A 26,615-nucleotide genomic window follows, 5' to 3' on the forward strand; every position below is an offset into this window, starting at 1 on the left:
ATCTATGCTGGTATATTATCCCCTATAACATGATCAAATGTCTTTTTGAAATCCAAATACATGGCATCTACTGACACCCTTTTATCCACCCTGCTCGTTACATACTTAAAGAACTCTAATAAAATTGTCAAACACGATTTCTCATTCACAAAACCATGTTGACTCTGCCTGACTGCATTGTGATTTTCTGCTGCTGGCTCCTTAATCATGGATTCTAGCATTTTACCAATGACAAATGTTGTAGTTTCCTGCTTTCTGTCTGTGCTCAGCATATTCCAGAGCCTCTCCTTCAACATATGTGGGAGGTGGAATATTTGGCTCACCATGTGTGGATTGATATGAGTTTTGTTTTCACAGCATTCAGGGATAAGCTGAGTTTCTTGTGTGCAGAATTGAAGAGCTCGAGAGTGGCTTGCAAGTCAGGTGCAAAGTGGACAACAATGCTGCAGCCATCCACAAACTGTAGACCTTGTTTGTTTTTTTGGTTGGCTTAGTTTTGGCATGGAGGTGACTGAGGTTAAAGAGTTTTCCATCTTAGATTGTATTTAATGCTGACGCCAGAGGGCACTTGATCTCTGATGAGAATAGCCACTCTCAGGTAGATTGTGAACTTTAGAGGGGCTGTCACACAGCCTTGCCTGACTCCAGTCCGGATTTTGAAGGCATCTGTTTCCGATCTCCCACTCAAGACAGTTGTCAAGACAGTTGTCATCATGAAAACGTTTCACGTTCAGTCATTTGCTATTGAGGGGAACAATTAGCTATTTTGTGCACAGCAATATCCCACCAACAGTAATAAGATAAATGATGGTGTTTTTGTTCTTGGAACATGGGTGTTGTTGGAAAGGTCAGCATTTATTGTCTCTCTCTAGTTGTACTGAGAGATGGGTAGTGAGCCACTGCTGCCTGGAGCTGCTACAGTAGTAGTTTGATACAACTAAGAGGCTGGCTTGGCCACTTCAGAGGCTGATATGGGTCAGCCGTATTTGGTGTGGGGCTGGAGTCACATGTAGGCCAGATTGCATAAGGGTGGCAAAATGAGGGGAAAATGCTGGTCAGGACAGTAGGAGACAGTAGTAGAGGCCAAGCAAGCCTCATAGTTGTATCAAATTACTACTATAACAGCTCCAGGCAGCAGCGGCTCACTATCCACCTCTCAGCACAACTCCCTTTTTAAAAATTGTGCTACAGGTTCTTTTAGTGCTCATGTTAATATGCAATATGCACGTCAATATGCAATTTGGGCTTTAGTTTAAAATTGAATTTGTAAAGGTATGTCCTGACAATACAGCACTTCCTCAAGTCTTGTACTGAAATTTCAGCCTAGGTTATATGTGCAGGATCTGACTCTGAGGCAAGAGTGGTGTGTTATGACACAGCAGTTGGTAAAAGCTGAGTGACTTAAAATCCCAGAGGGAAGCTTTAAACAACTGTCGTAACCTATATTTTCAATTGGTATATTTGAATTCAGAAATGAAACTACTGAGCCTCCAGAGGTTTTTATATAAATTAAATTAAACATTTATTAATTTAACAAGTAATTAAACACATACACATGCCTACAAATTACTACCATATTAACTTATAAACAAATCCCCAAACTAATCACTCTCGGGTAATCTTCCCCAAGGCAACAATAACCCATAGACTTAAACAGGCAAAGCACGTTTTATCTTACAAGTTCAAAATGAGGTTTCTTTCAATTTGGTTCCTCTGCACAGTTGTAGGCTTACAGGCTCTGACTTCCACACAAACAACTTTTTTTTCTGTATATACCTAGCCTTCCCTTTGAATGTAAATTCTCATTGTACCTCCAGGCCCTTTGAACTCCACCTCTTCTAACAATAAAACCCCTTTCATAGCACCAATTTTATTAGTAATATAAAATTATTGTTTGGTGTCCCCTAGCTAGGTGCAAGATTTCACCCCCCAGCCTTTGAATGGCTTATTCAACAAAATGCAAATGTGCCCTCTGCCTTACTGTTTAACATCCCAAAACTACTATATATCAAAGCACCCACACTAGCTGGCTTTAATCCAATTAAGACACACACACACACACCCACAGACACAGACCCTACTACAAGTCCAATTTAAAAATAATTTCCAATAACATTGTATACATTAATATCTTTCTGACAGGTGTCAACTGAAAGTAAGTCACACCACGATTGGTCTTTATACATTTTGAGGTGCTGTTGTTTGAATGTTTGTTATTTGTGAAGTTTTTGATTTTGCAGTATTTTAATACTTTCTGAAATTAAGCACTGATTATTTTAAACCCCACACTGCTCCAATGAAGCAAGGGCAGGGAACTTAACTCCCAGCAGGTGAAAGTGTAGTGTGAATGGGGAGAGGTTTCAGGAGGTGCTCCATGCAGGTGAGGATCTCTGTTCAAAAATCGAGGTACAATGGTTTAATTTGGATGCATCACTCACCACCCCCCTTTCCTTAGTTAAAATTGGAGTTTTAGGGTTGAAGCATGACTCTGAAATGGTATATATTTCAGCTTTTCATCGTCTCTGACTAGTGGTTTATTTGGGAAGCATTTTAAACAATATTCATTCTCTCCAAAATGATATTTTTATTTGTCGCACTTGCTGAATTCATATAAACTTGATTTCAAATAGCAAATTCCTATGAGATTTTTTGCATGGAAAATTAAGCCATTACATTTTTGTGATATGGAATTTCTTACAGCGAAAACTTAAGATCTTGATGGTCATGGTTTAATCTCCAGAAGTTAATGAAATCCAGTCACGTCTGATCAATTGGATATACTTGATCTATCATGAGGCCTAGTTTTTCTTTTAGATCTCACCTTAAATTTTTGCCAAAACTAAATCTGAATTTGATCTTCAACAAAATTCCTAGTCTATATTTAGATGAGTTGGACATGAAGTGCAACTTCCGTTGTGTGAACCTGAAAAGAACCCCTGTCTTATTAAGATGACAGAATTAGGTCACTTCTGAAATCCGGGCAGTTTTCATATGGGACACAAACACCAGGGTGATGCCAAATGGAAATTGGAAGAATGCTCATTCTGCTTCTACATTGCTTTTGGCGTCTGTGTGATGTTCACCTGGGCCATAATGAATTGACTTTGGCAAGAAGCAGTAAATAGCAAATTCGGCAATATTCCCGGCCACGCAGAGAGTACACAAGTGCAGTATATAAGTAGTTGGTGCCACAGAAAAAAGCCTTTTAAAAGTGAAAATAAACTTTTGAAGTTTGATTGTACCATAATTTGCACGTCAATGATTGGGAGCAGCTAAATAGTCTGTTGCCACTTTATAGTCATGAAAAATATTAGTGGACTTGGAGGCAGTAAACTGCACTGTGCATGGGCCTTTGAGTATACATACCAAGTTTTGTCTTCCCTACTTCACTCCGATGAAAGTGGAGAGGGAAAACAGATAAATATAAAAGGGACAGATGAATGTATTCATCATACTTTGTGGAATGTTTGTCATTTCCACTGGGGCTGTGGCTACTTATGAAAAGCTGCTGTTGGCAACCTCTGTGGATTCTTCCATAATTTTATCTACTATTGTTTGGTCGCCAGAGAGGGATGGACTGCAGTTTGACAGGTCTGTTCTAAACGAAAGCCTCAACCAGGAGGGATACTTTTCTCCTAAGTAGTGGTGTGTCAGGCTGTAATATGTGAGAAGTGCTTTGAATTTGAAGCATGAGGGAGGTGCAGTGAGGGAGGTTAGTTTTCTTGCTTTGGGAAGATTCGCAGGACAGGAGAATAATGACTGAATAAACATCCTGCAGTGATAGAGAGGACAGCTTTTTGGAATCGTCGGTGGTGGCCGTTCCTCGATTCGAGGATGACATCTACTCGGTTGTGAGTTTCTACCATGGGCCTTTGTGACTGAACAGGCTGATTTTTGACCCTCTGATCTTTGACGTCCCACGAGGCAGTGGGGTCTGGAGTTTCTTTTATCCTTTCATGGGGTGTGGGCATCACTGGCTAGGCCAGCATTTATTGCCCATCCCTAACTGCCCTTGAGATGGTGGTGGTGAGCTGCATTCCTGAACCGCTGCAGTCCATGTGGTGTAGGGTAGTACACCCACAGTGCTGTTAAGGAGGAAGTTTCAGGATTTTGACCCAGTGCCAGTAAAGGAATGGCGCTATATTTCCAAGTCAGGGTGATGTGTGACTTGGAGGGGAACTTGCAGGTGGTGGTGTTCCCATGTGTCAGCTGCCCTTATCCGTCTAGATGATAGAGGCTGCGGCTTTGGAAGGTGCAGGATTTGATTCCTTTTCATTTGTTCTCTGCTGCCACTCTGCCTCATCGTAAAGACGTTGAGACTCAAAGCATAATGCAGCTTGATGGACAAGTTGTCACCATTCTAAGTGATTGGTAGCAAGTTCCTCCCAGTCATTAAGGTCAATGCTGCCTCACTTCAAGGAGTGCTTCAGAGAGTATTTGAAACATTTTCTTTGTCCTCCCATGGAATGTTGGCCAGTTGAGAGTTGAGAGAACAGCACCTGGCAGGTAGACTATTTTCAGCCATGCGTATCATGGCCAGTCCTTTAAAGTTGATTTTTCAGGAGTTTTGCCTAAATGCTTATGCACCTGGCTTCAAAAAGGACTTTAATGTTCGTTTGACGGTCCTCCCAGCAAACGGCAATCTATTTACTTGTCAGGATGATGAGTGGCTTGGAGGGGAACTTCCAGGTGGTGCTGTTGCCATGTATTTGCTGCCCTTGCCCTTCTAAATGGTAGCAGTCGTGGGTTTGGAAGGTGCTGCCTAACGAGCCTTGGTGAGTTTCTGCAGTGCATCTTGTAGATGGTGCACAGTGCTGCGACTGTGTGTCAGTGGTGGAGGGAGTGAATGTTTGTGGAAGGGATGGCAATCAAATGGACTGCCTTGTCCTGAATAGTGTCAAGCTTCTTGAATATTGTTGGAGCTGCGCTCATCTAGGCAAGTGGAGTGTATTCCAGAACATTCCTGACTTGTGCCTTGTATGTGGTGGACAGGCTTTGGGGAGTCAGGATTTGAGTTACTCATCGCAGGATTCCTAGCCTCTGACTTGCTTTTGTAGCTGCAGTATTTATATGGCTAGCCCAGTTCAGTTTCTGGTCAGTGGTAACTCCCAGGATGTTGATAGTGGGGGATTCAGTGATGGTAATGCCATCGAATGTCAAGGGGTGATGGTTGGAGTCTCTCTTGTTGGAGATGGTCATTGCCTGGTACTTGTGTGGCGTGAATGTTAATTGCCATTTATCAGCCCAAGCCTGGATATCATTAGACTTTTAATTCTAGGAGGTTTTTATTAAATTAAAATTCCACCATCTGCTGAATGTTACCCTGGGTCTCTGGATTACCACTAGTGACAATACCACCACATCACTGCCTCCCCAGGAGGCGGTAAGATCATTAGATTATATGGAGGAGGAACAGGAATAAGCCATTTGGCCCATTAAGCTTGCTCCCCCATTCATTAAGATCATGGCTGATCTGATTGTGCCCTTAACTCCACTTTCTTGCCTGCCCCCACCATAACTCTGGACTCCCTTATAGTTCAAAAATCTGTCTAATTCACCTTTGAATATATTCAATGACCCAGCCCCCACTGCTCTCTGGAAGAGAATTTCAATAACTAACAACGCTCTGAGAGGAGAAATTCCTCCTCATCTCTGTCTTAAACAGGAGAGCCTTATTTTTAAGCTGTGACTCTTTTCTCGATTCCTACACAAGAGGGCACATTCAGCACCCACCCTGTCAAACCCCCTCATAATATATCCTCCTTAGGTGGTAGAAGTCATTGTTTTGGAAAGAGGCCTGGTGAATTGCTGCGGAGTCAGGTTCATAATGGCATAGACGGAGACTGTTCAGCTCATCGAGTCCAGTTGGTCTCATTTCCCCACCTATCCTTATATCCCTGCAAGTTTAATTCTGTTGCATGCTCATCCAGTTTCTTTTTGAAATTATTCATCCTCTTCACTTCCAATGTCCTCATATTCAGCGAGTTCCAGATCATTACCACAAACTGCATTTAAAAAAAAATCCTCCTCACATTTCCCCCAGCATCTCTTGCCCAAAGCTTTAAAGCTGTGTCCCCTGGTCCTTGTATGATTAATGGGAAGTTTTTCCTTGTCTACCTTATACAAACATGTCATGATCTTGTACACCTCCTAACAAATCTCCCCTGAATCTCCTTTGTTCCAAGGGAAACAACCCCAGCTCTCCTCTAACTTAACCGCAATAGCTAAAAATCTCTCATCCCTGGAGCCATTCTGGTAAATCACTTCTGGATCCTCTCAAGGACCCTCGCACCCTTTGTAAAGCACAGTGATTCGAACTGAATGCAATACTCTAGTTGTGGCCTAACCAGAGCTATATAAATGTTCAGCATAACTTTTTTTTTAAACTCGGTACCTCAATTTATGAAGCCCAGGATCCCATAAGCTGTACAAACTGCTCTTAATATGTCCCGTCACCTTCAAAGATCTATACCTGAACCCCAGGTCCCTTTGTTCCTGCACAAGCTTTAAAATTGTGCCATTTAGTCTATATTGCCTCTCCCTATCCCTTCTGTCAAAGTGCATCATCCCACATTTCTGAATTAAATTCATTCTGCCACTTGTCTGCCCATTCTGCTGACCTATCTATGCCCTGTTGCATTCGATTGGTATTAAATTCACTGTCTGCCACACCTCAAAGGTTGGTATCAGAGGCAAATTTTGAAATTTTACTCTGTATTCAAATGTCCAAATCACTAATTTACATCAAAGAAAGCAGCAGCCCTCGCACTAAACCTTGGGGAACACCCACTGTCTACCATCCTCCAGTTCAAAAAACAACCATTTACCACAACTCGCAGTTTTCTGTCCTGAGTCCAATGTTTTATCCAAGCTGACACTGACTGTCCTATCTCATAAGCCTCAATTCTGTTAAACAACCTTTTATATGGTACATTGTCAAATGCCTTCTGAAAATCCATATACACAGCATCCATTGCATTCCCATCATCAACCTTCTCTGTTTCTTCAAATTCAACCTAAGCATGATCTGCCTTGTAGCTGGCTCTCCTTAATTAATTCAAATATCTCCAAGCGCTGGTTGATTTTTTTTTTAAGCCCGATTATGGTTTTGAAAACCTTGTCCACCACTGTTCTTTGAGATGGTACACACTGATGATGGGGGGGAGTGGATGGAGTGCTGATCAAGTGGCTGGTTTGTCCTGGATGGTGTAGACCTTCTGAGTATTCTTGGAACTGCACTCATCCAGGCAAGTGAAGAGTCCTGGACTACTGACTTGTGCTTTGTAAATGGTGGACAAGCTTTGTGGAGTCAGGCGGTGAGTTACTTGTACAGAATTCCCAGCCTCTAACCTGCTCTTGTAGCCACAGTATTTATATAGCTTGCCCACTTCAGTTTCTGGTCAATGGTAAGCCCCAGGTTGTTGATATTTTGGGATTCATCGATGGTCATGTCGCTGAGTGTCAAGGGAAGATATTTAGATTCTCTCTTGTTGGAGAAAGTCATTGTCTGGCATTTGTGTGCGCGAATATTACTTGTCACAGGTCTTGCTGCATTTGGACATGGACTGCTTCAGTAGCTGAGGAGCCACGAATGGTGCTGAACATTGTGCCACCATCAGCGAACATCCCCACTCTGACCTTATGATGGAGGGAAGGTCATTGATAAAGCAGCTGAAGATGGCTGGGCCTAGGACACTGCCCTGAGGAACTCCTGCAGTGATGTCCTGGAACTGAGATGATTGACCTCCAACAACCACAACCACCTTCCTTTGTGCTAGGTATGACTACAACCCAGTGGAGAGTTTTCCCCGATGCCAATTGACTCCAGTTTTGCTCGGGCTTCTTGATGCCACACTCGGTCAAATGCTGCCTTTATGACAAGGGCAGTCACTCTCACCTCTGAAATTCAGCACTTCTGTCCATGTTTAGGCCAAGGCTGTAATGAGGGCTGGAAGCAAGTGTCCCTGGTGGAACCCAAATTGAACGTCAGTGAGCAGTTATTGCTGAGTCAGTGCCACTTGATAGCACTGTGGATAATACTTTCCATCACTTCGCTGATAATCGAGAGTAGACTGTGGCAGTAATTGATCATATTACATTTTCCCTGCTTTTTTGCTGCTATTATATACATTGACAATTTTTCACATTGGCAGGATAAATCCAATCCAGCCAATTACCGCCCCATTAGACTACTCTCAATCTGGTTTGAGGTATATGCTGGACCATGAAGTTACAGATTGTGCTTGAATATACCTTTAATATATGCCCACACCCCATGAACAAATATTTAAAAAAATATTAAATTCTGCTGCTGCTGCTGAAGGACACGACACCTCATGGATGCCCAGTTTTGAGTTATCTGATCTGTTCTGAATCTACCCCTTTTAGCACGGGGTAGTGTCACACAATATGATGGAGGGCACCTTTGGTGTGAAGATGGAGCTTTGTCTCCTCAAGGACTGTGGTGGTCGCTCTTACCAATACTGTCATGGACAGATGCAGCTGCGACTGGTAGATTGGTGAGGGTGAGGTCAATAATGTCTGTCATTGATTAGATTTTCTTCTGCACCCTTCAGCTCAATTCATTTTGCAGCATGAGTTGCTGGAAGTGGGAGTTGATAAAGGTGTGCCGAAGGCACACCGAATCCCACCATGGTGAAAATTTGAATTCAATAAATAATCTGGAATTAAAAGTCTAATGATGACCACAAAACCATTGCTGATTGTTGTACAAACCCATCTGGTTCACTAATGTCCTTTAGGGAAGGAAATCTGTCGTCCTTACCTGGTCTGGCCTACATATTACTCCAGACCCAGAGCAATGTGGTTGACTCTGAAATGGCCTAGCAAGCCACTCCGTTCTCAAGGGCAACTAGGGATAGGCAATCAATGCTGGTCCAGCCAGCGATGCCCACATCCCGTGAGTGAATAAAAAAAACTTTTTTAGCTCAGGACAGTGCCCACAAGCAGGTCCTGAAATCAGCACATGCTCATTCTGTCACAGAGCATGAAAACTCAGTGGTATTTACTGGAAGAAAGTCTGGAAGAAGTTGCATGACTTAAGGCAATTATACTAATGTAAAATAGCAACACTGAGCAGGCGTGGCAAGTTGGCTGTCACAAGTGAAAATAGATTAATGCCATTATATCAAAGTAAATGTACGGGGGGAAGGTATTTCACATCATTTGGCTTAAATCTATGCTGCCCCAGGTATTATCTTGCCTCTCACAGTACTTTCTCCAAGTGGAAACATCATACTCCTCCACTCTCATTGCTCACTTGCTCCCCACTTTAAGGCCTTTGAAATTAAAACACGTTCCCTATTGTTTTCAGTCAGTGCTGTCTGATTCTTCCTCAATTCATTCAACCACCCAAACTTACTTCTGTCTGTTGTCTTCAATTTCTCCAATTCAGTCACGTTCCTTAACCTCACCACAAACAAATAAACCACCCCTTCAAGATTGCCAATCACTTCTTCATCCCCTTTCTCTTGTGCATTCTCAAGCCCGTCTCTAACTTTCACATTTGGAAAACACTACCTCAACTCTTTCACTCTAGCTGAACAGAGTCCTCTCCACCAGTGTCATCATCAATTCTCACATTGCATTCATGTTCAACGCCTTTACATTCACCAGATCTCAAACAGCCTGTCACTTCCAAAGTTACCCTGTCCACCATTGTGGATACAAGCCCAGCATACACCACAAAAGTATGTTGGGGAGCACGTCTTTGCCTAATGTGGTTTCACACTTTGATGTCCTTCTTAAAGTAAAGCACTTAAACTAGTAGCAATATATTCTAATTTTGCCTCCTAGATTATAGCTATATACCTGTATTTATAAAACCTTGTATCCCATATACTTTTCTTTTTACCAAAGAGAGGGAGAGATGCTGTATTTTGGTTTGAAGTTAATTGTGAATGTAGTTGATGTTTCACACACTGTTGGAAAAAAATAAATTAAAATTGTGTTTTGCTTTTGCAGTTTGCAAATCCGGACTTTATGCAGCCTATTTCGGAGGTAGTTGATGAAGTAATACAAAACTGTCCCATAGATGTTAGACGTCCGTTGTATAAGGTAATGCAATTAACGTTTGATTAAAAAAATGTGCTCTTTTGCAATTTCCCTGCCAAGCTCTTTGGTGAAGTGCAAAGCTTGGATAATCTTATTTTGCCTGACAATGTGTTCAAACAGTAATGTTTGGAAAACTCCAAACAAAGTAGAAGCCTGTTCCAGTAGAAAATTCCACATGAAATTCAGCCTTTTCTTTTAAGCTGCAGATAGAATACTGGAAATAAACATGGCGTTCTTATTTTTTATTTGTTTCTGTTGCCAATTTTCATCCCTGTTCACCTGTCCCGAAGAGGATGACAATTTTCCGGTTATCGTCCAGTACTTCTTCCATTATTCAAATGTGAGCTTTGATGTGTATTAATAGTCTGTTTGATTGGAGGGGGGGACGTGACATTTGTCTTTGACCATACACATACTCTTCCAGCATGGTTCATAAGTTAAACACAAAGGAGCAAAAGGTCAAAACCCTGGAACTCCCTCCCTAACAGCACCGTGGGTACCACATATAGAGGTTCGAGAAGATGTCTCACCACCACTTTTTCCAGGGCAATTAGGGAAGGGTAATAAATGCTGGCCCAACCAGTGATGCCCACACCCCGTGAACGAATGTTTAAAAAAAAAAATTGGTAGAATTTCCAGTTGATCAGCTCGGGCATACTAAGCTCAGCATGCTCCATACAGACTGATCACACCTGATGTACATCGCAGTTATTCACCAGATAGACTTGCCAGATCACTGGGGGGGGTCAGCATTTTGTGCAGTCATTAACGTTTATGGCACAGAAGGAGGCCAGTCGACCTGTTGTGTGTGCCAGCTCTTTGTTAGAGTAATCCAAAAGTAATCCTATTAGACTGTGCACTCTCCATAGCTCAGTCTGCTTTGAACATTTATCCAATTGCCCTTAAAAGATGCAAAAGTCTTTGCCTCAACCAGTAACCTCAGTAACCATGATAGTTAGAGCAGCTCATGTTTCTTCTCATAATTAGTCTTTCATCTCTGGCATCATCCTGGTGGATTCTACGCTGTCGTTGACTATTGTGTCCATTTTATAAGTGGCCACAACAGTGCAGAGAACACTAACTGTGCTCTAACCATTGCTTTAAAGCAATTTATCATGACTTCTTTACTGTTGTACTCCATACCCCTATTTAGATAAATAAAACCATAAATTATAAACTTGCACTTTCAGGGTATTACGTAATCCTTGCTGTCTCTGGTTATCCACACCCTTTCCAGCCTTTCTGCTGAATGATACTATTCTCCCTTGTTTTTCATCTTGAAATGTGTGCCGTCACACTTATCTATGTTAAATCTCATTTCAAGCCCATTCTGCTAACCTATTGGTTGAATTTGGCTTTTTGAACCACCCGAATGCCCTGTATAAAAGATGGCGCTGAGTAAGTTATTTTCACGTTCTGCCTGTGTTGCTGAAACTACAACTTACAAAGGTAATAGTTTTATTTTGAAATAAAATCAGGAAGTGTTGAAAACATTCAGCATGCCTGGCAGCGTCTGTGGAGAGCGAAACAGAGTCAATGTTTCGAGTCAAATATGACATCTTCAGAACTGTTTTATTTTAGGTTTATTTTGGTTGAAGATTCTTGCTCCATAAATAGGGGGAAATATGTGGAGGTAGTTTGAGCCAATACTTTCATTCTTGCCTTAGAGCCCACATGAACGTCACACCAAAGTCATCCAGCATAGGCCATTTCTCCCTCATCCCCCAGTATGCATGTAGGATTTATAGGAATTCTATTATTTTTCCTTTCCCAGAGGGGGAAACAGACTTGTGTGACAGGCCGTCCTGGTTCACAACACACATCTCTTGTGTTAACTTATAGGTGCATTCTAGCCATTGCTGGCTGCGTAAGCCCTGCTGGATAGAATTGTTTTAATTTAGTTTGTTTTGCAAAGAAGCATTTCCTTTTTCACATTTGAGCAGATATTGGCTGTGCCATTTGAGATTATAGTCCTGAAGTAGATCTGCATTCTGCACATCAATGTAAAGTCACTGGATCAGAATTTATATTGCAGAAACAGGCCATTAGGCCCAGCTGGTTTATGCTGGTGTTTATGCTCCACACAAGCCTCGGCCACTCTACTTCTAAGCCTATCAACATATCCTTCTATTCCTTTCTCTCTCCATATACTTAGTTAGCTTTCCCATAAATACATCTATGCCATTTGTCTCAATTGCACCTTGTGGTATCGAGTTCCACAATCTCTGGGTAAAGAAGTTTCTCCTAAATTTTATTAGTGGCTATCTGGTTGATCTCTACTTTTGAATTCTCCCACAAAGGAAAACATTTCTTTGCATCTACCCTATCAATCCCTTTCATAATTTCAAAGCTCTCTATCAGCTCAGCCTTCAGTTTTCTGGAGAGAAGAGCTTATACAAGAATTCTTCTATTAGACAATTTGACTTGAGAAGAGCAGCAGCAGCACACAAAGTGCAGGACACAGCCTAAAAGATGCTTGATCTTCAGCAAAGGCTTTCATATGGAGTGTTTTCCTTACCTACTATTTCAGGTTTGTGGTACAAGAGCTAGGTGGCACTGCTGTACTGTTGGTAAACTCCTTTGTTGAATATTGCAAGTGTTTTTTTTATCATTTACCTTTGATTTTCCTTTTTCTTTTCACTAATACTGTTTAAACTTAAAAAAAAAATCCATTCTATACTGCGTTCTCTTCATATGCTTGGATATCTCGGGGACTTGTGATGAGTTATATGAGCGCCACATAAAAATAAATTGTTTTTAATTTGTTAAAATTAAATCCTCCCTGTAGAACATTGTTCTTTCTGGAGGTTCAACAATGTTTAGAGACTTTGGACGTCGTCTGCAAAGAGATCTAAAAAGAGTAGTGGATGCAAGATTGAAAATTAGTGAACAGCTTAGCGCTGGTCGAATAAAGGTGAGATGTTGTCTAATCCTATTGTTTTTCATTTAACAAGTTTAGATAATCCAACTATCAATATAATTCTCCCCTTTTAAAAATTAATTTAACCCATTCCCTTTTTTAAGGCCTGACTTTTTTTTTTATTCATATGGCTGGGGAAGCAGTTCCGGTTAGTTGAGGGTAACAATCCATTCAATGGCATCAGCTGATGCAGTGTGAATGTTTATGATGCCACCAGGAATGGACCTCAAGAGAGAGGTTCAGTATCTGGGCGATGGTCTGACTTGGATGGCCATGTTATGGCATAGCGGATGGTAAATGCTGAGCTGCTCAAACCCCAGAGGGAAACTTGAAACAGTTGCCACAACTGTTTTGCAATTTGTATTTTATTTCAAGATACGTGCCTTGAATTCAGTAGTAATATGTCCACTGAGTGTTAGAGTTTTTTTACAAAACTAAATTGAACATTTAATAGTAAAAGAAAATATTTTAAGCACCTAAATAGGTCTACAAATTACTACTGTAATAATTCCTAAATTCTCTAATTAATATCCGGTTACACCTCTGTTAAGGCAACAGTAAAACAAATAGAATTAAACAGACCCAAGCAAAGTACACAATACCTTGGACAGTGATATTCAAAGTGAATTTTCTTAGCTTCGGTTCCTGTAGACAGCAACTTGATGCATAGAAGCTGGAGGATTTTCACACTTGTGTTAGGTCTTAGAATGCCTTCTTCCTTACACATAACCTCATCTCCTTTATATATGTTTCTCCATTTTTAGTGTAAATTCCATTGTTCCAATATGTCTTTGCAACTTTACTTTTCTCATAATATAAATCTTTCGTAGTACTCATATTATCGGTAACCTTTGGGAAAAATAAACACACTGTTTGGCTTAGCTTCATCTGGCTAGATGTAACATCTTACCATCTCTTTGAAATTCAAACTAACCTAATTTGTCTAAAAAATGCAAATGTTCCTCACGCCTCACATTCTAAAACTTCAGCCATGTTTACATATTTAGCATTTCAAACCTAGCTCCCCTTTTGTACATTCAAAAGCTCCAGACCAGCTGCCTCCAACTCAATTAAATCCCCCACATGCACATCCACACAGAGAAACTAATCCAAACCCCACTATTAACCTACCATTACAATAATATTGTGAAAATGATCATATTTTCATGACAGCCACAGTCACAATTTGAGCTGTTCCGCTTGTGGAGCAAGTGATCACATCTTCCCAGGCCTGTCCTTGAGTGGTTGTTGAGGGCGGTCTAGATTTTCCATGGAACGTTGAAGCCTGGAACTTCATCACTTGGGTCAGTTAACCAGGTTGCAGTTGGTGATGTTTACAGTCAAACAGGAGGTGTGCTATCAAGTGTTGGGGCTCTTGTCAGTTTGCAGGGAGTTCCAGTAGTGACTACAGGATTTCAGACGAGTGTGTGGATTTTGTTTTTGAGGTCCTGTGTCTGTGGGAGTGCTTCGCTGTCAGCCGATGGCCACCTTTGAGGAGGATGTTTTCCCTGCGGACATTAGGAGGTTCTATATTTTCTAACACAGAAAGTCACTCAAGCTGACTTGGTCTCGACATCCCAGAGATAATCCTCATGACTTCCCAGAGAGGATATCGGCCACGCTTGTGTGATGGCCCTTGAGCCAGGCTGAGAAGTACTTTGGTATTGGGTGGACCAGGGTGAGTGAAGCAGTGCGTATTGTGTTGGCTCTGCTGCCCCAGGTGGTATCCACCAGTTTCTACGAGACTCGCTCTCGTCTCGACCTTGGCTATGGTATTCTAGAGCTGTTGCCAATAGGTCAATGTACAGTCAAAAGTGATGCCCATGTATTTTGGCTTTGGTTCGTGGGTGTGTGGTTGGCTACAGAATTGGACATGAAGTTCTTGACCTCTGGCCTTCGAGTTGTTCAGGTGGAAGACTAAAACACCAGCCTTGGCAGTGTTTGGCCTAAGTCTTCCTTTTATTGAAGTAGGCTTCTGGAGAACACAGATCTTCAGTGAATGTTTTCTCAACATCCTGAAGTTCTATAGCGTGGAAAGCCAAGGCCAAGTCTTCAGCAGTGGTGAAGAGCCGTGACTTTGTGGGAGGGAGGTCACTGGTATAAATGTTGGAGGGAGCCTGTCCAAGGACTGATCTCAGTGGGAGTCCAGTTTTGGTTATGCATGGGCGGCTGATTTGATCTCCAAGGTGCATACAGAGCTGTCGCTTCCTGATCATGGAGTTGATTAGTTGTATGGTTTTCACACAGCAGATGACTTTACAGAGTTTCAGCAGCATGCCTGTGTGCTGCACTGTGTCATAGGCACAGGATAAGTCAACAATGGCGGTTCCTGTCTTCAGGCCTTTCTGGAAATGGCCTCAGTGTGTGAACTCGGTGTCAGGACCTATTCAGAACAGTTGTGGCCTATGTGAAAACCTGCTTGTTTGGGTGGTAGGGGGTGGGTATTGCTGCTTCCAGGGTGCGATGCAGCCTGTGTAGCAGGAGGTGTTCCAGGACCTTGTATTTTATTGAGAGCAGGGTGATGTGGCTGTTGCTGCGTGTGTCATCGAGTAGCTTCCCTGGCTTGGCAATTGCCACTTCACAGTTTCTAATAAAATCAAAATACCGGCCAGCAAGGAAGATGGCAGAGGTTAAAGCAGCCCTGATGCAGTCTCTGAAGACTATCTCACAGCAGAAAGACTTCTAAAGCCCCTAAACAGAGAACAGGGCCCTGGAGGCAACCAGTTTGGCAAAGCAGCTGGAATCGGTGGGATTTACCCAGAATTCCTGAAGAATGCTGGATCACAGGGAAGGAGGTGGCTCGCAAAGCTGTTTACCGACATCACGGGCACAGGCACCATTGCAAACATCCGGTGGCAATCCAAGATAGCAGCCATTGTCAATCCAGGGAAACCACTCGACAACGCATGCAGTTCTGCCTTATTGCCCTGCTCTCAGTAACGTATAAGGTCCTGGAATGCCTCCCTCTAAACAGACTTAGGCCTGATTTATAAACTGTTTGTCAATAGACAAACAGAGAATACATATATTAAGCTAGGCATGAGTGATAGGTGAAGTGCGAGAATCACTCAAGGAAAATATGCTAAACAACTCCTGTCTATTGTTGTCATTAAACCAATACTTATGACTTTGAGGTACTAAATGTAAGTTTTTGTGAGATTTGTTTTAGAATTCATATTACTGGTTTGTAAAAGCTTGCTTTAGGAACAGAGATTATTTTTAAAAGAGAGAACTTAATGTTCTGATTGAGTGATCTGCTCAGATTAATTTTCTTCTTTATGTACATATTCATTTTAAGATATGGCATTCAAATATGTTGAGGCAATCTGGCTGTGATGAAAATGTGACCGATTGGTATTTTGTTGTTCAGTGTTTTCAGTTTCCTTTCACCACAAAGGTACAAACACACACAAGTTACAACATGGAAACAGGCCATTCAGCCCAACCAGTGTGTGTCAGCATTTGGCCTCGGCTTTAACAAATAGTTCTAATCACATTCACCCACTTTTTTCCCATAACCCTGTGTTCCCTTTTCCCTTCATTCATTTACGTAATCTAATGTAGAATGTTGGCTGAGTTTCTGCCTCAACCATAAACCCCGGAAGTGAATTTCGCAGCCTATCAACTGTATAGAGAAATTTATCTTCCTTTCCTGTTCTCAGATTTAACCTTGTATCTTTAGCTCTTCATTTGCAACACCCCAAGCGCTGGTAACAATCTGTTTCTTATCTACTCTGTCCCAACCATTCATATTTTTAAATACTTATGCCATATCCAGAAATCTGCAATGGTGGAAGGGAGCGATAGCTTTGCCAATTAAAAAGCCCCAATTTTTTTAATGTTTAAAATTTACTTGCACTGATTAAACTGGCAAGTTGGATTGAAAAGGTTAACTAGAAGAGAGTTTGAAAGGTGTGACTGAACAAGTTTCTATTCCTGTTCCTGTACAGTAATGACTGTGAAACTATTAAAGCATTCTGAATCAGCTATAAAGACTGATTTTTATTTTATTCAATAAGCCTAAGCCAATTGAGGTCCAGGCGATAACCCACCATATGCAGCGCTATGCAGTTTGGTTCGGTGGCTCCATGCTTGCATCAACAGTAAGTGGACAAACAATTCTTACTGAAGCAGTCTATGTTTCATATAAATAATTTACAAGCAGTGCATGAAAACCTCAGCAGGTCTGGCAGCATTTGTGGAGAGAGGAACAGAGTTGATGCTTTGAGTCTAATACGACTCTTCTTTGAGATTGAAAAGAGGTAGAAATGCAATAGGTTTTATGCTGTTGAAAAAGGGGGGATGGTCAGGGATAGGTTAGAGAGCAGGAGGGATTAAATGACAAAGATGTCATGGAACAAAAGGTAATGACCGTGATAAAGAAACAAAACATTGGCCCAGTGTAAGTGTTAGTGGCAGAATGAAGGACAGCTTTGTGTGAAAGCAAAACATGGAAACAAGATAAAGACTGGAACTTGGCAAAAAAAAAAATCAGATCAACTTGGAGGACAGAGTTCATGATCTGAAGTTGTTGAACTCAATGTTAACGTCCGGAAAGCTGTAAAACGCCTTTCCTCCAGCTTCTTTTGGACGTCACTGGAACATTGAGGACAGACATATGGGCGTGAAAGCAGGGTGGTGAATTAAAATGGCGAGCGACTGGAAGATCGGGGTCATGCTTGCGGACTGAGCAGAGGTGTTCTGCAAGGCGGCCACCCAGTCTCTGTTTGGTCTCCCCAACGTAGAAGAGACCGGATTGTGAACAGCGAATGCAGTAGACTAAATTTAAAGCAGTACAAGTAAAGCACTGCTTCACCTGGAAGGAGTGTTTAAGGTCTTGGACAGTGAGGAGAGAGGAGGTAAAAGTGCAGGTGTTGCACGGTAAAGTGCAGTGGGAAGGGGATGAGGTGTTGGGGATAATGGAGGAGTGGACCAGAGTGTTGTGGATAGAGCGGCCCATTCGGAATGCTGGGATGGGAGGGGAAGATGTGTTTGGTGGTGGCATCCTGCTGGAGGTGGCGGAAATGGCGGAGGATGATCCTTTGAATGTGGAGGCTGGCGGAGTGGAAAGTGAGGACAAGGAGGACCCTATCTTGGTTCTGGGAAGGGTGGGAAAGGCAGAGGGCAGAAGTGCGGGAAATGTTTGCTCTCATTTTTATATGGCAACATCATTTGACTGAAGTCTTAACTGTCTCTAAGTCATCGCACAGGATAAGTGAGGGACAGAGTAGAAATAGAAAGAATTCACAATATCATCATTGCTTTCTTTTCCTTTCGACAGCCTGAGTTTTACCAAGTGTGTCACACGAAAAAAGATTATGAAGAATTTGGTCCTAGTATTTGTCGGCACAACCCAGTTTTTGGCGTCATGTCATAATGGCAGCTATGACTAACTGCAGCATAGGAACTGAAGACCCTGCGACAGGACAGGATGGGTGTAAGAACTGGCAAGTTTGTACCACTGCTGAATTGAAATCTGGACATTCATACCTGGAATGCTTAATCCGACAGGGATGGACACTGTCTAGAATCATTTCTACTAAGCTCAACATGTGCCAGCTATTTATGTTCTCGCAACGTCCCTTTATTCCCTTATTTAAGCTTAGTGCACCGAGTGTTTTGGTTTTGAAGTATAGTACACTAATCTGAGTAGGTTTTGAAAAGTAATGCGAGCAGCATTAATCCTCCCTTTCTAGTGAAGGAATGAAATGGTTTAGTTGAAGGGATTTGTTTCCCCTTTGTAAATATAGAAAGATATATTGCAGATCATGCGACAGTTTGGCTTATATTTCATAAATTGTTTTGTATTATAAGATTGAAATTTTCTCAGCACAAAATGGATGAGTGTGATGTGTATTAATGTATACAGTTGAACATCTTGAACTTGGAAATATGGAGCTCCTCCCTCAGCAGCTGCTGTTTGTTTATTTAAAAGAAAATAAAGTTTTCTCTTGGGACAATTTTTTTTTATTGAAGTAAAATTATCCTCAAGTTTGTTCTTTTTTCAGTTTACAGTTTTGGTTGTAATATCATGTCTTATAGATGTTGGTGCTTCTTAAATAGTTATTTATTACCAGTGTTTCAGGGTTGCTTTTTTGAGCCAGGATATAGAGAGAACTGTTAAATATTTTGAGATTATAATAGATGAATGAAATGCTACCGTGCACCATTTTAATAAAGGCACTTCACAAAGCATATGCTCCAAGACTTTGTCATTTCGTCTTTCGTAAGGTTTTGCCTTTAGTGCATATCTACCACTATATTAATTGGATCATTTTTTTTTTGAAGTGATTCTAATGAAGGAACTTTAAATAAAACAGCACAAGAGGATTTATTATAGTGCTAAAAGATTGAATCATCCAGTAATTACATTAATTGAAATTTTGAATTAAACAGGAGCAGACCGTAAACCATTTCAATATCTTACTACTAATTGCTTAAATATCTTGAAATGATATACTTCAGTATTTAATTCATAGAATGCAACACAGGAGGAGGCTATGCTGGCTCTCTGCCTTTCCACTTTCCTCCCTTTTCCCTGTGGCCCTGCAATTTTTTTTATCTTCAGCTGCTTATCTACTTCTCTTTGAAAGCCACAATTGAATCTACATCCCACCCCTCAGGCAGTGCATTCCAGATTCTAACTACTTGTGTAAAGTTTTTCTTCATATCGCCACTGGTTCTTCTTGCCAATCACCTTATCTTGGTGTCCTCTGGTACTTTGCCCTTGTGCCAATAGGAACAGTTTCTATCTCCTCTTGTCTTAAAGCGTGAGGTTACTAACAGGAATACTAATTGTTAAATCTAACCTCTACCTTTGTAGTTTACTAACACCTGACTTTATTACACACTCTTCTTTGTAGAATAGTAAAGTGGGAAAACTCACAAGTAGGGCACAATATAGAAAAGATGCCAAGTAAAGGGATTCTGGAAGTTTGTATCAGGTTTTTTTTAAGAACTTTTTGGCAGCAAAAGGGCAAGGCCTTGAAGGCTGCCTGTGGGAAAACTCTTTGTGTGAGAATGAAATGTAGATGTCTCTCTCTACCAGATAAGGAACCACTGCAAGTAAAAGCATTGAGATACCAGATTCAACACAAAAAGCATTAATTACATAAATATGTAATAGCCGCATAACCAGGGATAATTTGGTCAAGGAAGATGCCCTCACACTTGGGGCTGAAGGTGATTGATGTGGGGGAGGGGCTAATTGGATAACAGCCAGAACTTGGCACTGAGTTTGCCACCTTCATGGTGAGGAGCATAACCATCCAGAGACAAGAACGAAATGAGACAAGGGAGTGGGCGAGAGGCTAGAAGGCCAAAAGAGCAAAGTTGTGAAAAACCATTTTATGCAGTCTGCCATCCAGATCTTGACAGAGGCATATATTCCTCCAGAACTTGCCGTGCCCCTAGCCAAGCCGTTCCAGTACAGCTACAACTGGCATCTACCCGGCTAGGTGGAAAATTGCCCAGGTATGTCCTGTATACAAAAAGCAGAACAAATCCAACCAGGCTAATTACCGCCCCATCAGCCTACTCACGGCCATCAGTAAAGTAATGGAAGGGGTCTTAAACGGTGCTATCAAGTGGCACTTGCTTAGCAATAACCTGCTCACTGACGCCCAGTTTGGGTTCCACCAGGGCCACTCAGCTCCTTACCTCATTACAGCCTTGGTTCAAACATGGACAGAAGAGCTGAACTCCCAAGGTGAGGTGAGAGTGACTGCCCTTGACATCAAGGCAGGATTTGACCAAGTGTGGCGTCAAGGAGCCCGAGCAAAACTGGAGTCAATGGGAATCAGGGGAAAACTCTCCACTGGTTGGAGTCATACCTAACACAAAGAAGATGGTTGTGTTTGTTGGAGGTCAGTCATTTCAGCTCCAGGACATCACTGCATGAGTTCCTCAGGGTAGTGTCCTAGGCCCAACCATCTGCAGCTGCTTCATCAATGACCTTCCTTCCATCATAAGATCAGAATTGGGCATGTTCGCTGATGATTGCACAATGTTCAGCACCATTTGCGACTCCTCAGATACTGAAATAGTCCATGTCCAAATGCAGCAAGACCTGGACAATATCCAGGCTTGTGCTGACAAGTGGCAAGTAACATTTGCGCTGCACAAGTGTCAGGCAGTGACCATCTCCAACAAGAGATAATCCAACCATCACCCCTTGATGTTCAATGGCATTACCATCACTGAATCCCCCACTATCAACATCCTGGGGGTTACCATTGACCAGAAACTGAACTGGACCAGCCATATAAATACTATGGCCACAACAGCAGGTTAGAGGCTAGGAATCGTGCAGCGAGTAACTCACCTCCTGACTCCCCAAAGTCTGTCCACCATCTACAAGGCACAAGTCAGGAATGTGATGGAATGCTCCCCACTTGCCTGGATGTGTGCAGCTCCCCCAACACTCAAGAAGCTTGACACCATCCAGAACAGAGCAACCCACTTGATTGGCACCGCATCCACAAACATTCACTCCCTCCACCACTGATGCACAGTAGCGACAGTGTGTACCATCTACAAGATGTACTGCAGGAATTCAGCAAGGCTCCTTCGACAGCACTTTCCAAACGCACGGTCACGACTATCTAGAAGGACAAGGGCAGCAGATAGATGGGAATGCCACCACCTGGAAGTTCCCCTCCAAGTCACTCACCATCCTGACTTGGAAATATATCGCCATTCCTTCACTGTCGCTGAGTCAAAATCCTGGAACTCCCTCCCTAACAGCACTATGGGTGTACCTACACCACAAGGAGTGCAGCAATTCAAGAAAGCAGCTCACCATCACCTTCTCAAGGGCAACTAGAGATGAACAATAAACGCTGGCCCAGACAGTGAAGCCCACATCCCGTGAATGAATTTTAAAAAAATTAAACTAAGTTGCTGCGCAAGTTTATTGACATAGTTTAACTGAGAACTTAATAAATTTGTTGCTGACTTTGCCTCAATAAAGTTGGTTCACAAGAAAGCTTTGCTGCCAATCCTGTTCCTGCCTTAAAAACCTTACAAAAGCATTCATGATTTTGAATGCTTCATCAAATCTCCTCCTGATGTCTCTTCTCTAAGGAGAACAACCCTAGCTTTTCCAATCTAGCCACAAATCCTTACGTCTGGAAGCATTCTTGTAAATTTTTTATGCAACCTTTCTAAATTGCAGTGCCCAGAATGAGAGACAATTCTCCAGGTGTTGCTGCACCAGTGTTTTAAAAAGGTTTACCATAAGTTCCTTGCTTTTGTACTCTATGCCTCTATATATAAAGCTCAGGATTTCATGCCTTTTTGACCATCTTTCTCAACCTGCCCTGTCACCATTAATGATTTGTGCACATACACCCTTAGGTCTCTCTGTTCCTGCACCCACTTTAGAATTGTACCCTTTTTCTCCTTGTTCTTCCTACCAAAATGCATCGGCAAACTTCTCTGCATTAAATTTCATCTGCCACCTATCTGCCCATTCCATTCGCCTCTTCTTGAAGTCTATCGCTATCCTCCTCACAGTTCACAATGCTTTCAAGTTTTGTATCATCTGCAAATCTTAGACTGGTGTACATTCATATATATCAAGAAAAGAATGGGCCTTGGATAGGCTCCTGGAGAACCGCACTCTATACCTTTCCTTCAGTCCAAAAAACAACCATTCACCATTCACTCTCTTCTATCATTCTGTGTTTCCTCTCACTCAGCCAACTTATGCTAATACAAAAACAAAATATTACAGATGCTGGAAATCCAAAATAAAAACAGAAAATGCTGGAAATACTCAGCAGGTCAGACACCATCTATGGAGAGAAAAACAGTTAATATTTGATGACTTTTCATCACAACCCACAGGCCGTAACAGTTCTACTGACTGTTCAGCCTCCCCCTCAGAGTGCTCTGCAGCCAATCAGTGACAACCTGGACCCGAGTGCCAGAAAGGTAACATACCATTCTGGATGCGCATCTGGAGCTGCAGAAATGCCTGTCTGTTCTACATGCAGCACCCCCTATTATTCCAATCTTCCCCTTGCCCCACTGTACGGCTGAGCCAGCCGTGGCGCTATGGATTTAGCCCTGGCTGCACGGCACAAATGAATCATCACTCTCGACAGCTTTCAGAACTGAATGCTAGTGAGATGCACTCCCAGCACACTTGTACTGCCTGCCTGGTCCTCTTTGACTGTCTGGCAGTCACTCATTTCCTCTCTATCTACACACCCTTAAGCTGCCAGGTGGGCACACCCATAAACATGCTCTGTTTGAAGGCCTCAATCTCTCGGATGCACCGCAGTGGCACCCAGAGCTTGAGCTGCTCCAGCTGACAACACTTCATGCAAACGTTGTTGTCCCAGACATGAGAAGTGTCTTTTGGAACAGAACGTACACTCCATTGAGGTGTTCTGTTATGCCTCTTTATTAGAATCATTATACTTAACAGAAGTAAACTAAAGACTTATATAGAAAAACTCACCAGCTATGCACCAATCAACCTTTGTACTGACATCACTTCTAGTTTATTTTTACTTTGCTCCCTCGTGCACGTGCTCACTCCACTTTGCTGCTCCCCCCAAAACTCCTCCAGATATGTGCTCTTCACCTCCAGGCTTTCCCACCAGCTAATCATCTCCGTGCTCTCCTGTTATGCCACTGCTTGATGTTTTTTAGGCTTGTTCATGCAGGGATTTTTCTCTCCACTGCTCATTTTCTCTCCGTTGTGCTCTAAGGCCTCCCCCTGTTCTCACTGTGCTTATTCCCTCTGCTGCACCTTTTATCTCCATTGTGCTCTTATCTGTGCTCTCTCTCTCTCTCCAACACTCCTTTTATCTCTGCTGTGGCCTCAGGTCTCCCGCCTTTCTCCTTTGGCTCTCATCAGTCTTCAAATTTAATAAATAGGGCTGTCCTACTGCCAAGGACAGACAGGCGTAGCTTGGACTCATACAAAAAGGATTTCTTGGCATTCTCATTTTCCTGGCTTGGCTTTTTGTAGTTGGTGTCTTTTATTTGGATTTTACATGTGTATAAAAGTTCTTTAAATTGGATCACACGTTGGTCAATAAGAGTCGGAGTGATAGTGCCATGAAAATATCAGAAATTTCATTAGACTATTGTGATTTATTGTAAAAGTGGGTTAATAGTGGGGTTTGGATAGTCTCTCTGTGTGTGCGTGATTTAATTGAATTGGAGACAGCAGGTCTGGAGGCTTTTGAGTCATCATAAAGGAAGTAGGTTTGAAATGCTAAATACATAAACATGGCTGAAGCTTTAGAGTGTGAGGTGTAAGGAAAATTTGAGTTTTTAGATAAATTAGGTTAGCTTGAATTTCAAAGAGATGGTAAGATGTTACACCTAGCCAGAAGAAGGCAAGCTAAAAAGTGTGTTTATTTTTCCCAAAGGTTACTTATAAAATTAGTACTATGAATAGATTTGTATTATGAGAAGGGTAAAGCTCCAAAGATGTATCTGAACAATGGAATTTGCATTAAAAAGGGAGAAATATATATAAAGGAGATGAGGCTATGTGTCAGAGAAGGAGGAATTCTAAGATATAACACAAGTGTGAAAAGCCTCTAGCCTCTATGCATCAAGTTGCTGTCTACAGGAACCGAAGCTGAGAAAACGCACTTTGAATTCGACTGTCAAGGGTATAATGTGGTTTTGCCTAGATCTGTTTAAATCTATTTGCTTTTACTGTTGCATTAACAGGAGGTGTAACTGGAAGCCAGATTAATTAGGGGTTGTAGGAGTTATTAAAGTAGTAATTTGTAGACCTATGTATGTGCTTCAAATCTTTTCTTTTGTTAATAAATGTTTAATTTAGTTTTCTAAAAAACCTCTGAGGTCGTGGTAGTCTTATTACTTCTGAATTCAGGGCACGCATCTCGAAATAAAATACAAATTGCAAAACAGTTGTGACTGCGTGATCAAGTTTCTCTCAAGGATTTGATCCACTTTGATCTGCCACATCATAACAGTAGGCAAAGCCCTTGCAACAGCAATGTACTTTCTGATCCCCATGCAGGTTAGACGTCCTATTCTCTGATCAATATATGGGTCATTTTGTTTATTCTTACAAGGGAAATGAGAATTGAGTTTTTGGCTGGTCCGTTTAGTGCTTGCTTACTTCCTGAAAAGCTGTGGAAGAAGCAAATCCTCAGTGGTGGAGTTTTGAAAGCCACAGGGAGTAAAAGTGGGCAAGTTAAGAAATGGAATCAATAAAAACAAGAATGTGTGAAATTTTTGTGAGTTAGCAAAACCAGGGCTGAAGTTTTATTATGAAACAAGAGGTATGTGCCAAGGATTGGTTGGCAGCTTTCTGTTTTCTATTCCAATACAGAGATGCTGTTGCAATCTAAGTCCGTCCTATCGGTTAATCTTCAACAGCTATGCAAATGTCTATGGGCTATCGAGAGACTGTCTCAGAAAATAATGTTACAGAATGCTGAGTATCAGAATTGTCGAGAGAATAGCATTTCAAACAGATTTACTGTCTTCTTTTTCTCCATGCCCTTTTCCTTTTGCTGAAGTATTCTTCCTTTGACGGTGTTGGATTATCTTGCCGTGCAGATGGACCATTTTTACTTCACATTCCATGGGGACTGCTGACAAGGTATCTTCTAAATATTAAGGATAAGAAAGCATGACAGTGCCGATGATGAATAATTTAGGTTTTGCTCCCTCGTAACCCTCACTGTTCTCATTTTAAAGAAAACATTTGCGATATTCAGTGATTGATTTTCACCCCACTTCCGCTCCCCCCCAAAAAAAGCTCAATGGATCTTTTGCTGTTTGTGCCAATTTCTATGCAAATGTCCTGCAGCAGCAGCAGTGAACTTCAGCAAATGATCCACAGGAAGTGTTAATGAACTGGAACCTGAAAGGCTTCCAAGATTGATGACTGAGCCCTTTATAAAACCATTAATAAAGAGCACTGTCCAACAGTTCATAACAGCTTTAATGTTCATTCTGTTAAAATCATTACAAGTAAATGGTCCCTTTTAACCTTGTTTTAATACACATGGAGTAAAAACCATATTAATTTCCAGAAGTAATGTATCTGCTGGACAGTGGGGTTTATGACTTTAATTTTCATTTGATACCTCAAGCAACAAAACCATAAGCAGAACTAGATCTCGTGGGCATTTTATGGAAGGAAACATAATGCATAGTACTTGACACAGTGAGCATTGTGCCACATACTCATAGAATACGTGGGCATGATGCTAATACAAATTATGCGTGTCGTTGGCAGCAATGTTCCTATAAATATTTGAGAAGCTAGCTTAAGGCGCTCATTCCATTCTGCCACTATGGAACAATGTAAGTGGCACCATCCATTTTGTTTACTTATTCCTTATATTTTTTCTTTTTACTTGGAGGAGTTGACCACTTTAATATTGTGCACTGTTTGAGTCCATTTCTTTCTTTGCAGAGTTGAGTAATATCTGGTGAATTGATGGGGAAAGCTTTTTTAAAAATTTGTTCACGGGATGTGGGCTTCACTGGCTGGGCCAGCATTTATTGCCCATCCCTAACTGCCCTTGAGAAGGTGGTGGTGAGCTGCCTTATTGAACCGCTGCTGTCCATGTGGTGTAAGGGCACCCACAGTGCTGCTAGGAAGGGAGTT

General features: G+C 41.8%; 1 protein-coding gene across 2 annotated transcripts in view; it reads left to right on the forward strand.

Moving 5' to 3' along the window:
* The window catches only part of actr3b (actin related protein 3B), a 92,588-nt gene extending 73,972 nt beyond the window's left edge, over positions 1 to 18,616 (forward strand). For both annotated transcript variants that reach the window (XM_078537040.1, XM_078537043.1), the window contains 4 exons: positions 9,985 to 10,077; positions 12,863 to 12,988; positions 17,014 to 17,097; positions 18,276 to 18,616. In XM_078537040.1, coding sequence (XP_078393166.1) covers positions 9,985 to 10,077; positions 12,863 to 12,988; positions 17,014 to 17,097; positions 18,276 to 18,371 — 399 coding nt within the window. In that variant the 3' untranslated portion in view covers positions 18,372 to 18,616. The remainder of the gene's footprint in view (positions 1 to 9,984; positions 10,078 to 12,862; positions 12,989 to 17,013; positions 17,098 to 18,275) is intronic.
* Positions 18,617 to 26,615: the final 7,999 nt, after the last annotated feature.

The sequence above is a fragment of the Cetorhinus maximus genome, chromosome 3 (assembly GCF_964194155.1).
Source record: "Cetorhinus maximus chromosome 3, sCetMax3.hap1.1, whole genome shotgun sequence".
NCBI classification, from domain to species: Eukaryota; Metazoa; Chordata; class Chondrichthyes; order Lamniformes; family Cetorhinidae; genus Cetorhinus; species Cetorhinus maximus.